Raw genomic sequence first — 11,753 nt, 5'->3', positions numbered from 1 at the left:
TCAAAATTATATAGTATAAAACAAGAAAGAATCCCACCAATTCTGACTATCGCTCCTTAGACACACAGACCCTGCTCCTGCAGGCTCAACCTCACAGGGAGAGCTGACGTCCATGTGAAGCCCCAGTGACCCTCTCCACCAGCACAGAGGCTGATTGCCAGACCACAGCCCTAGTGGTAAATTTTTCACCACAACCTCCAGGACTCTGATTTTACAGGTAGGCCCCTTCCAACTGAACAAAGAGCAGGAGTCAGTTCCAGAAAGGGAAACACCCCCTTGCTGCTGCAGGCGGGGCATAGTGTGAACTCAGGAATTTGAAACAAAGCCTGTTACAAACTGCCCAGAGGGAGCCATGGCTGCAGAGAACCCCATGGAAAGTCTCCAGAAGGAAGCAACATGTCCCGTCTGTCTGGAGTATTTCGCAGAACCTGTCACTCTGGAGTGTGGGCACAATTTCTGCCGAGCCTGCATCAGCCAGTGCTGGGAGGGATCCGATACAGCCGCCTTCTGCCCTCAGTGCAGACAAACTGTGCAACAGAGAAACCTCCGGCCCAACAGGCAGCTGGCAAACATGGTAGAAATCGCCAAGCGACTGAGTTTACAGGCAGCAAAGGGAACAGGAGGGGACGGGGTTTGTGGAAAACACCAGGAGGCTCTGAAACTGTTCTGTGAAGAGGATCAAACCCCCATCTGTGTGGTGTGCGACAGATCCCAGGCTCACCGCGCTCACATGGTGGTTCCCATCCAGGAGGCTGCCCAGGAGTACAAGGTAGGGAACTGCTGTCCCGTCTAATGGATAATAACTCTGGATTTGAATTACAGGTTAATAGCATCACAAGTTTCCTGAGACTGGTGTATCTGTGTCACTCAGCTGTGTGTAGCCTTCATTGCATGAAAGAGGCTGTACAAATTAATGATACTCCAGCCTGGCAAGAAAGGCAAGAGAACGATTTAAAAATTGTCTGATGTGGGAAAGTTTTCTCTGAGCAGCTGAATCCTTTTCAAACCCAGCTCCCACCAGTGAACTAAGGGAACTCTCTGCAGACCGGAATTTATTAAATGCCCAGTGAGGTTTGATTCACAAGAGCTGCAGGCCAGTCTATGTGGGAGCGCTGCCTTCAGACTGGAGAAGGGGGAGTTACAAGCTGTGGCTGTTATTACTGATTATGTCACAGTGTTTATTATTGTTATTGGCATCCCAGCAGCCCCTACAGCCCCCAGATGAGATCTGACCTCGATTGTGGGGGGGCCCTGTAGAAAACCCAGTGAGGGACAATCCCTGCCCTGAGCCATTTACAGTGTAACTCAGGGGTGGGGAAACTACGGCCTGCGGGCCACATCCAGCCACAGGCCCATCCTGCCCGTCCTCTGAGCTCCTGGCTGAGGAGGCTAGCCCCTCCCCGCTCCCATGTTGTCTCACCCCTTGTCTAATTGGACAAGAGAGACAAAAGGTGGGAGGGGAAATTGAGGTGCAAAGAGGGGAAGTGACTTGTCCAAGGTTACTCAGTAGGTCAGTGTCAGAGCTAGTTATAAACCCCCATTTTTCCAAGGCCAAGCCCAGTGTCCTAACCACTAGGCTACACTGTCCCTCTCAGGAGCACGGAGCAGTGATGACATGTAGACAGTAGGAGAAAAAGACTCCTTGAGAAAAGCTCCAGGCTCACCAGGCAGACGAGGTTTCCCAGGGGGAACCTGAACTCCTGTGTTGCTCCACGAGGAGTTAAACTCAGATGCTACCGGTCTGCACTAGAGGAGATCACTGGGCTAAACGCTGTGTGGGACCCTGAGCACCTTCAGTGCGCACACAAAAGGGCTCCAGACAGCTCAGGTCCATGCCAAGTACCACTGGGATTACACTGGGTTGTAGCAAAACCAACCCCAGGCTGGAGCTGACCGGTGCCAGTCTGACCTGCTCTGTTGTGTACGTGGGCAAGGACCAGCCAGAGCTGTTCTGTTAGTCCCACCAGGCAGCCTTTAGAAATCTCCCAGAATGCACTGGTTCCGGGATCTTTACCAGGGAATGGGACAGTGGGGACCTACCCAGAGGGCATTGCCACGGAAAGGGTTTAGGGCAGCACTGGGGCAAATCCCAACAATTCCTTATACAAATCTGCCTCATTAGGAGGGGCCCTGAGGCATCCCCAGAATATAGGACATGCCCACGCCTGCCTGCATGGGGCCCTCCCGCACCTGAATCGATCAGCCTGCTTGGGCCCTCCCCCGCCTTTGTCAGCTTGACCCCACCTACATCATTCTGCATGGAAGTGCCACTCACACCCCTGCCCCCACCCTCACTGGTGTCCTCCTGCATCCTCGGTCTCCTCTTCCCTCTTTTTCACCGGACGAAGCCACACCCAGTGCTGGGACCCTACCAGACATGAATAGTGCTCCACAAAACTGGGACTGTGGAGCTTCCAACCAGACGAATGGCCTCCCGACGTCTCATGGGGTTTACCGTGGTGCCTAGATCAGCTCAGCCCAACCAGTGAAGTCCCAGGGCTTCAGGGCTGAAATCCCAGCCCATATTGAAACCCTGGTGGCTTCTGGGATTTGTATCACTTTGTTCATTAAACCTCAAAAACAGATTTATTGATTCACCCCCCATGTGACTCCAATGTCCTGTTATGCTCTGTACCACTCATCAATTCACAAATACCAGTAAAGCTTGGTTATAATTGAGATCTCTATCTAATTACTGAAAAGACTGAATCTGAATTGGTAACGAGTCTGATAATGACACACTCCCAGTCTGCACTGATAAGGTTTCATCTCCTTGGTGGCCCTAATGTCACAAAGTGATTAGGACCAACAGTTATCTTGGATGAAAAAACGAAAAGCTCCACACCCCTCTCAACCATTCAAATTCAAGTTCCCAAATCCTTTCTGTTTCTTCAGGAAAAAATCCAGACCCAACTGAACACTCTGAGGGCAGAGCGAGAAAAGCTGCTGGGATTGAAAGTGACTGGAGAGGGGAAAAGCCAGGAGTATCTGGTAGGTGCCTGTTGTTATGACCCAGCAGAGACTGGCAGTGGGAGGTCTGTTTGGAGGCAGATTCCTGTGTGGCCTTGGTGAACGTGGGCTTGTGCGTGTTTCTCCTTGACTATGGATTACTGGGTTAGATTGGTGCATAGACAAGCCCTAAAGTTCCATTTCAGCTGATCAGTTAATGTCTAGCTCTTGTGACTTGCCCAGAAATCCCCCCCAAGTGAACTGAATGTCCCCGTGAGGTGCTGTCCACTGGGTCTGGTCATTTCGTGCATTAACATGTTTGTTTCTTTTTTCTCCTCTGGTGTCTCTGTCAGCGTAGTGCTGAGTCCTGCCTCCTGCTGCTCTGGGTCTGAATTCCCAGAGACCATGAATGACATAATATGCTAACATGACAGACATGGAAACCTCCCTTTCAGAGATACAGGGGCTGAAGGGGAAGCTGTGAGAGAATCCTCTCCCTAGGGTAAAGTCAAATGTCAGAAATCTTAGGATTTTCAACTAAGTTTTCCCTCCTGCACACTCAGCTCTCCGTGAAAGGACCTTAGGCTCCATCCATGTCCCTGACCAGCCCTTGCCCTATTTCATACAGAAACAAACACAAACCGAAAAGCAGAAGATTGTGTCTGAATTTCAGCAACTGCGGCAGTTCCTGAAGGAACAAGAGCGACTCCTGCTGGCCCAGCTGAAGAAGCTGGATGAGGAGATTGTGAGGATGCAGAATAAAAATGTCAGTAAACTCTGCGAGCAGATTTCCCATCTCAGTGAGCTGATCAGTGAACTGGAGGGGAAGTGTCAGAAGCCAGCGAGTGAATTCCTGCAGGTGAGACAGGGAGAAACAGAGGCGCCGATTCCGTGGGTGCTTAAGGGCTAGAGCACCCATGGAAAAAAATTAGTGGACGCTTAGCACCCATTGGCAGCCAGCTCCTCCCTCTGTCCCCAGCGCCTCCTGCCCATCAATCAACTCCTCCCCTTCCCTCCCAGCGCTTCCCATCTGCCTCAGTGGTAAGAGGGAGGGTGGAGGTGTGGCATTGGGGAAGGGGCGGAGTCGGGGCAGGGCCTGGGGTTGAGCACCTCCAGGGACAATTAGAAGCTAGCACCTGTGGTTAGAACCATCCCAGATCCCCACACAGGGAAGGGAGGGCTCCTGAATCATAAGCACTGGAGCCAGCGGTCAGAGATCTGAGTGTAACTCGGCGTGTGCATTCCTGACATGTGAGTGACTATTGTTCTTTGCAGAGTTACAGACAGAGATCTTAGAGATGGAAAAGCCCCATTAGCTCAGGGAATCCATGGCCCTGGGGTCAGGGCAGGGCCTCTCTTCCCCATATTTGCAAAATCCCTTCCCTGGGATCCCCTGTGTGCATCAAATGGAACTTACAGACTTTCTTCTCTCTCTCTCTCCCTCTCCCTCCCCTCTAGGATGTCAGAAGCACCTTGAGCAGGTACGTAGCTCCCTCTCACTCCCCCTCGCACTTCACAATACTGGAAAGGGCTTAATGGTGATGTTAGCACTGCATCTCCCAGGGCTGTACAGCAAAATGTGTGGGGAAGGTCACAGTCTAGATACAAATCTCTCTGAACAACTTCATCCGGAGGTTCTCACCATTGCAGAGAAAACTCTGGGATTCTCCATTCAGTGGGAAGGACTGACCTCAAGTATTTCCCAGAGATGTCACCTCCCTGGGGGACTGGCCTCCTCAGGATAATGGAGATGGAATATGGGCCTGTCACTCCTGGGGCCCTGGTTACCATTCAGCCCAGGCCAGCAGTGGTCAAGAGTCTTTCCCGCCTGAGGACCGTTTGGAGACCTGTGTGGAATGAGCTGGGGAGGTGGGAGTTCGTGCCTCAGTCTAGTTCCTAGGGGACAGATTTCTGCAGCTGGGAGAAACAGAGGAATTCTAACTCCAGGCCCATTAGAGCAGCGACTCCCTAGCAACCACTTATAATGAGTCTCACAATGAACTGTAATCACATGAAATTGTTTCTCTATAGGTGTAAGAAGAGGAAGTTGCAGCAGCCAGAGGAGATTTCTCCTGAATTGGAAGAGCAAGTCAGTGGTTTCTCCCAGAAAACTATTGCGCTACTGGAGGCTCTGAGGAAGTTCAAAGGTACCTAGAAGGGATCTAGGAGGGGAAACAGGGATAAGTGTCTTAGACTGTGGAAAGAGAATGGCTCTGGTCAATTGGTTCATAATTACATTATGCTTCCATTTAATGTTTGGATGAGAATACCACACAGTTAGGATCCAAGACACTCAGACTGATTAATTCAACCCGTTATTTGTTCCAAAACCATGGCTTGCCATTACAATTACTGTTAAAGTAAGAAATGACAGACATACTGAAAGAAATACTGCCCAGTTACCTTCTCCTGGGGCATAGGCAGGTCATGATGCATTTCTCCTATGATGCTCCTTACAATGTCTGACATATTATACACATCCAGAGTATATATTTATTAGTTCTTTTCCAATCCCCTTTGAATTTTATTAATAGGAAGTATCCTGTATAACTCAAACACTACACATGCATGTGTGTTATGCATTGTAAGTATCTTCTAATTGGCAGGGCTTTTGCTGTCCAAGCTATTTTCAAGTTATTCGCTTTCTGATTGATTCATTACCAGTCATTACACACTGATGTGCATGGTCACTTTGACCCTTTTCTCCACATGGGATTTTTGGACTTTGCTAACTGCTCCTGGGCAGCACATTGTGGGCAGGGCCGGCTCTAACATTTTGGCGCCCCAAGCAAAAACAAGGAGCGCTGCCCCCTCCGAAAGGCCACACCGCCAAAGGCCCAGCCCCGAGCGTCACCCAAGCCCCGCCCCGAGCATTGCCCTGCCCAGTCCCCACCCTGAGCATTGCCCGCCCAAGTCCCGCCCCAAGCATCCTGTCGCCCAAGGCCCCGCCCCGAGCGTCACGTCGCCCAAGGCCCGCCCCAAGTGTTGCGCCATGCCACCCAAGTCCCGCCCCTGAGCGTCACATCACCCAAGTCCCGCCCCTGAGCGTCACATCACCCAAGTCCCGCCCCGAGCGTCACATTGCCCAAGTCCCGCCCCGAGCGTCACGTTGCCCAAGTCCCGCCCCTCAAGTGTTGCGTCGTGCCACCCAAGTCCCCGCCCCAGCCGAACACCGCCCAAGTCCCGCCCCCAACACCGCACCAAGCCTCCTAAGCCCCGCCTCCCCCCAGTGCCGCCTGGCCAAACAAAACAAAAAAACAAAAAGAAACCCCGAGTCCCGCCCCCTCCCAAGGTGCCGCCCCAAGCACGTGCTTGGTAGGCTGGTGCCTGGAGCCGGCCCTGATTGTGGGTGTCTGGTGTCTTTAAGCACATTGTGTGGTTGAAACATCTCTTTATCCCACAGAGGAACTTATGAACACATCACTTAATAACAAGGTCACTTAAGGAAACATTTCCCTTATGTCAAATACAATGATTTCTGAAAATCTTACTTCATCATATAACAGAAAAGGTTCTACCAATCCCAAAGGATCGGACACATTACGCCCCAGGTTAACAAATGTTTCAGATCTTACCCAAATACACGCTACAGCCATTTCTTGTTAATGAATCTACACTTTATTAACAAACAAAAGAGAGAGAGTATGGTTAAAAGATCAGTATACACACAGACATGAGTCTGATTCATCGAGGTTCAGATTCATAGCGGAGATGGCAAGCTTTCTAGCTGTAAAGAGTTCTTTCAGAAATAGTTCATAGTCCAGTGTCCAATATCACCTTGAGGGCGTACCAGCATAACTGGGACCTCAACCTTGTGACTCAAACTTCCCCTGATGAAACCTAAGCAGATCTGGGATGACAGAATCAGAACCCAAGGGTCTTTTCTACAATTTCATGTCTTTTGACAAGTTGGGAATTCACAAGGTTGTTGGGTCCATTGCTGGGAGATGCCTGAATGAGAGAGGAAAGAGGTTTCAGACCTTTTCACATTAAATACCTGAGAGTGTCTCCGTCTCTTTCTGTGTCATGATGAAAACACAGATCTAGGAGATCAGAGTGATGATACTGTTATACATATGAAGCCTGAAATCTGACCTCTCTTATCCTTTCCCCCTACAGACACTCTGCCGTCTGCACTGGAGAGAAAAAGAGGGGAACCACTCGGAGCACACAGACAGGGTGAGATTGCAGCCTCTTCCCAGCACTGGCCCCTCTCAGCGACCCCACCCCTGCTCCTCTTCCCCCGAGACCCTGCTCCTGGCCCAGCCAGAAACCAGAGCCGGGCTCCCACCCTGGGAACCCGAGTGGCGCTGTGGAGCCCTGCACCCTCAACCTGCCCTGGGTGGAGCACCCCGGGGAGCGGGGACATGGGACGGGGGCTGCTCTCAGGCCCCCCAGAGACCCACCCAGGACAGGTGGAGGGTCAAGGGCTCTCCCCAGCAGGCAACGCTCCCAGACTGGCCAGGGGTCAGGGCTTGGTGGGAAGAGGAGTAATGGGGCAGGGCCACAGAGTGGACGGGGCCACCAGTGGTGGGATCTCGTGCCCCACCCCCAACTTCTACCAAGGGTCCGGAACTCCTGGGGAGATCCCAAGCCAACATCACACATTCCAGGGAGCGGGGACCTGGGCTGGGGGCTGCTCTTAGGACCCCCAGAAACCCACCCAGCAGAGGTGGAGGATTAGAAGCTCTCCACAGCAGCCAAGTTCTCAGCCTGGCCAGGGGGCAGGGCCTCAGCAGGATGAGGGGGAGTGGGGCAGGGCATAGAGGGGGTGTGGCCACAGGTGGTGAGACCTCGTGCCCCCCACAGCAACTTGTACCAAGGTTGCAGAACTCGTGGGGAGATCCCAGACTGACATCACACAAACACTCCTGACACCAACCTTAGTGCTGAGTTCATGCCCACACTGATGAACAGAAACACTCGCTGAGCAGCACCTGAACAGAGCTCTCTGCCCTGAGGGCTGACACATCCCTCTGGTTTACCCTAGTGGAGAGGTCTCCCCATCGCTGTTCTCCAACATCCTGCCTTTCCTGTGGGCAGGGCTGGGATCTCCCATTGGAGCAGCTCACTGCTTCCTGGATTGGGGAGATGCTCTCCCTGTGATGCTGCCAGCTTCTCCCTTCTCTCTGGGCTGGGGATGGGGCTCCCCCACCCAATGCCACCTCCTACTCTCTGATGTTAAACGGCTCTTCCCCATTGCTGCACCTTCCTCTCTGGTCCCCAGCCTGGGAGTGGAGGCTGCATTAGGGGAGGGAACTTCCCTCTGGGGTATAAAGCTGGTACCGGCCTCCTCTGCTCCCTGCTCAAGAAAAGCTTCTGACGCCTTCCTGGCTGTGTCTGTGCCCCTGGGAATGGAGCAGCCCCAGCAGAGGCAGCAGGGAGCTGATGCTTCTGGAAGCAAATGAGAAACACACTAGGCCCTGGTCTATGCTAAGGGGGCGGCGGGGGGTTGAGCTGAGATGCTGCCCCTCCCCCATCAACTCCGCTTCCGCCTCTCGCGGTGGGGGAGAGAGCTCGGGGATCGATTCATCTTGTCTAGACTAGACTCTATAAATTGATCCCCGATAGATCGATCACTACCCTGAGGAGCTGCAGTGACATCCCTGCTCAGTCTCAGGTGCCCAGGACAGAGGCAGCTCCCTGGGATTCAGGCCTGTCCCAGCCAGGACAGGGCTGCTGGGGAATGTGAGAAATGGTCCCAGCCTCCCCCAGGGCCGAGCTCTGCCCCTAATGCTCTGATTGTCTCTCCCCAGCGAATGTGACTCTGGATCCAGACACGGCTCATCCCATCCTCGTCCTGTCTGAGGATCGGAAAAGTGTGAGATGGGTAGACGCACGACAGCGACTGCCCAACAACCCTGAGAGATTTGACTATTTGGAATGTGTGCTGGGCTGTGAGGGATTCACCTCGGGGAGACATTGCTGGGAGGTGGAGGTGGGGGATGGGCCATACTGGGCTGTGGGGGTGGCCAGAGAGTCTGTGGGGAGGAAGGGAGGGATCAGCCCTAGCCCTGAGGAGGGGATCTGGGCTGTGGAGCGATGGGGGGGTCACTTCTGGGCTCTCAGCTCCCCTGTGACCTCCCTGCCCCTGAGCCGGGCCCCCAGCAGGATCCGGGTTTGTCTGGACTGTGACCGGGGGCAGGTGACATTGTTCGATGCTGGTGACAAGGCCCCGATCTTCACTTTCCCGCCGGGCTCCGTCCCTGGGGGGAGAATCCAACCCTGGCTCTGGGTGGGGGGATCCCAGCTCAGCCTGTGTCCCTGAGACACGCAGGGGAGGGGCGGGGGAATATCTCACTGGGAGCCCGGAGATCAGCCTCTCTAGCCTCACACACCGTTGTCTCTGTGACCTCTCCCTGTGGACTTTCTATCATCCCGTCTCTATGACCCTGGAGGCTGCTGCGTGGTAGAGAAGCCAATCCCATCACTGCCCCAGGGACTGTGCAGCCTGTTTGCCACTGTCCTCTAGAGCCAGGAGAACTCTGGGGATCCTGGGTCAGACAGTGCCACTGAGACATGGGAGCGAAGTGCATACTGGGAATGGAAAAATGGGTTTCTCTAGCCAAGTAATCCTATCCCCTATGGCCTGGATGACTCCTGTCTACCCAACCTCTGGCCTCTTAGCTCTATGGCCCTTCGAAGCTCCTCCCTCTGCCCCCCCACCCCAACAGCTCCAAGTATGGGAGGACAAAAGGGGACTTGGAGCAGATGTGGGGGCTACAGAGTCATAACTGGTGGAGGGGCTGGGGGCAGAATTGATTTGAGGTTGTGGGGCAGTATTAATGTGGGGCTGGGAACAGGCATATCGGGGGGGTGGGCAGGAACACAGAATTAGTTAATTGGGATTTGGCATTTTGGGAAGAAGCTGGAAGCTCCGCACCAGCCGGGAGCCTGGGAGAAGGAGACCCAGGGACTGTGGAGTGTGCATTCATCTCAATATCCAGTAGAAATGAGTGACTAGCGTAGATACTTCCTAGGTCGATAAAAGATATTTTACCATCAATGTAGTAAATCCACCTCCAGAAGACACAGTAGTTAGAGCAACAAAGAATTCTTCCCTTGACTTATCTGCATCTACATCAGGTGTTAGATTGACCTAACTACATCACATGTGGTGTGAAAGTTTTCACAGCTCTAAGTGATGTAGCTAGGCTGACCTACCAGGTCTCAGGAAGAATATAGCTACTACAGCAGAGCTACAGCTGTGTCACTGTAGTGCCATAGTGTAGATGCATCCGGAAGTGTTTTTTCCATCGCTCTAGTTTATCCCCCTTTCTCAGAGGCTGTAGCAAGGTCACTGTTGTGTATTTGGTTGTCATGGTTTTGTTGCTATGGCAACTGAGTTAGATTATTATGGGTTAGCTCAACCGGTTTCAACCGGTTGAGGAGCTCTCTGTATATATGTAAATAAAATGGAGGTTTTGGTTAGCTGCCTGCTCTCTGGCCTCAAGTGATTGCTTCCTACACCGGCTGCCCCAAGGATATAACACTGGCGACGAGGGTGAGACTCCGGTGCTGCTCCAGTAACAGAAGGAAGTAGAAGTCAAGGTAAAGACCAAACAAAGGAAAAAAGCTGCTTCTTTGCACTGACTGTGAAAGTGAAACTAAAAATCATGGCTACTCTGACCAGGCCCCTGGAGCCTTTTGATGAGAATACAGAGCAGTGGCATGTGTATACTGAGCGTTTTGAGCTTTTTGGTATTGCAAATGACATTACAGAAGCGAAGAAGGTGCCAATATTCTTAACTGTTGTAGGGGCTAAAACCTACTCTCTGCTACGCAGCTTACTACACCCTGTTAAGCCTGAGACTAAATCTTACAGTGACATTGTGGAAATCCTGGGGTCTCATTTCTCCCCAAAACCACTGGTAATTGCTGAAAGATATAGGTTCCACAAAAGAGACCAAAAAGAAGATGAAACTGTTGTACAATTTGTAGCCATTTTAAAAAAGCTAGCAGAACACTGTGAATTTAAAGAAATGTTACATGATGCCCTGCGTGACAGGTTAGTGTGTGGCCTGTACAGTGAAGCTATACGGAAGCGCCTACTGACAGAGGCTCAGCTTACCTTACAGAAGGCTGTTGATATTGCTGTCTCCATGGAACTGGCTACAAGGGAGGCACAATACATCGGTGCACCCCCTAGGGTGCAAAAAGTGTCACAAGAACCGACCCACAAAACTGTGCAGAGTCAAGAATGTTACCGCTGTGGTAAGCCGGGTCACCAGGCATCAGAATGCTGGTGTAAGGACCTGGTGTGTCGACACTGTGGCAAAAAGGGACACATTGAGTGTGCCTGTAAACAAAAGAAAAAGAGGCCTGTGGTCTGGCCGACAAAAAGAGGAACCCTGCATACCCTAGAGCAGACTCAGGATGATCAAGGTGACACCTCATCGCAAGAGGAAGTGCCACTGCATGTTTTGTCTTTGGCAATGGGCTCACATGAATACTGGGTAACCCGTTATTGGATGGCAAACGATACGCATGGAACTGGACACCGGTGCAGCCGTCTCACTGATCTCCGAGACTGTGTATAAAGAAAAGCTACAGCATCTTCCGCTTAAGGCAACAAAAACTGTTCTGAAGACGATACGGGAGAAGCTGTGCCTATGCTGGGCACTATTGATGTTAAGGTGGAGCTCAATGGACAGGTGGCTAAATTGCCACTGTTTGTGGTGAGAGGTAACTACCCAGCCTTAATGGGTAGGTCTTGGCTTGGGAAGATTCAACTGAACTGGGCAGAAGTGCACCGGATGACTAAAGAAGAAACCAGTCTAACCCTATACTAAGGAAACATGCTG

General features: G+C 52.1%; 1 protein-coding gene across 1 annotated transcript; it reads left to right on the top strand.

Moving 5' to 3' along the window:
* The first annotated feature begins 319 nt into the window (after nt 1-319).
* On the top strand, nt 320-9,421 carry LOC120393831 (zinc finger protein RFP-like). Its single transcript, XM_039518323.1, has 8 exons — nt 320-769; nt 2,896-2,991; nt 3,578-3,808; nt 4,408-4,430; nt 4,981-5,096; nt 7,069-7,128; nt 8,706-8,846; nt 9,348-9,421. Exons 1-8 carry the CDS (start codon nt 353-355, stop codon nt 9,419-9,421), a joined length of 1,158 nt encoding a protein of 385 aa, XP_039374257.1. The 5' UTR covers nt 320-352.
* The last annotated feature ends 2,332 nt before the right edge of the window (nt 9,422-11,753 follow it).

This window comes from Mauremys reevesii, unplaced genomic scaffold (genome assembly GCF_016161935.1).
Source record: "Mauremys reevesii isolate NIE-2019 unplaced genomic scaffold, ASM1616193v1 Contig34, whole genome shotgun sequence".
In the NCBI taxonomy this organism is placed as follows: domain Eukaryota; kingdom Metazoa; phylum Chordata; order Testudines; family Geoemydidae; genus Mauremys; species Mauremys reevesii.
This window is presented reverse-complemented; position numbering and strand designations above follow the sequence as displayed.

Bases quoted from the DNA above. Each gene is read 5' to 3' on its own strand.
- LOC120393831 (XM_039518323.1), top strand. From the start codon at position 353: ATGGCTGCAGAGAACCCCATGGAAAGTCTCCAGAAGGAAGCAACATGT. The intron at 3,809-4,407 runs GTGAGACAGGGA...CCTCCCCTCTAG, and splicing joins CAGCGAGTGAATTCCTGCAG to GATGTCAGAAGCACCTTGAG. The intron at 5,097-7,068 runs GTACCTAGAAGG...TTCCCCCTACAG, and splicing joins GGCTCTGAGGAAGTTCAAAG to ACACTCTGCCGTCTGCACTG.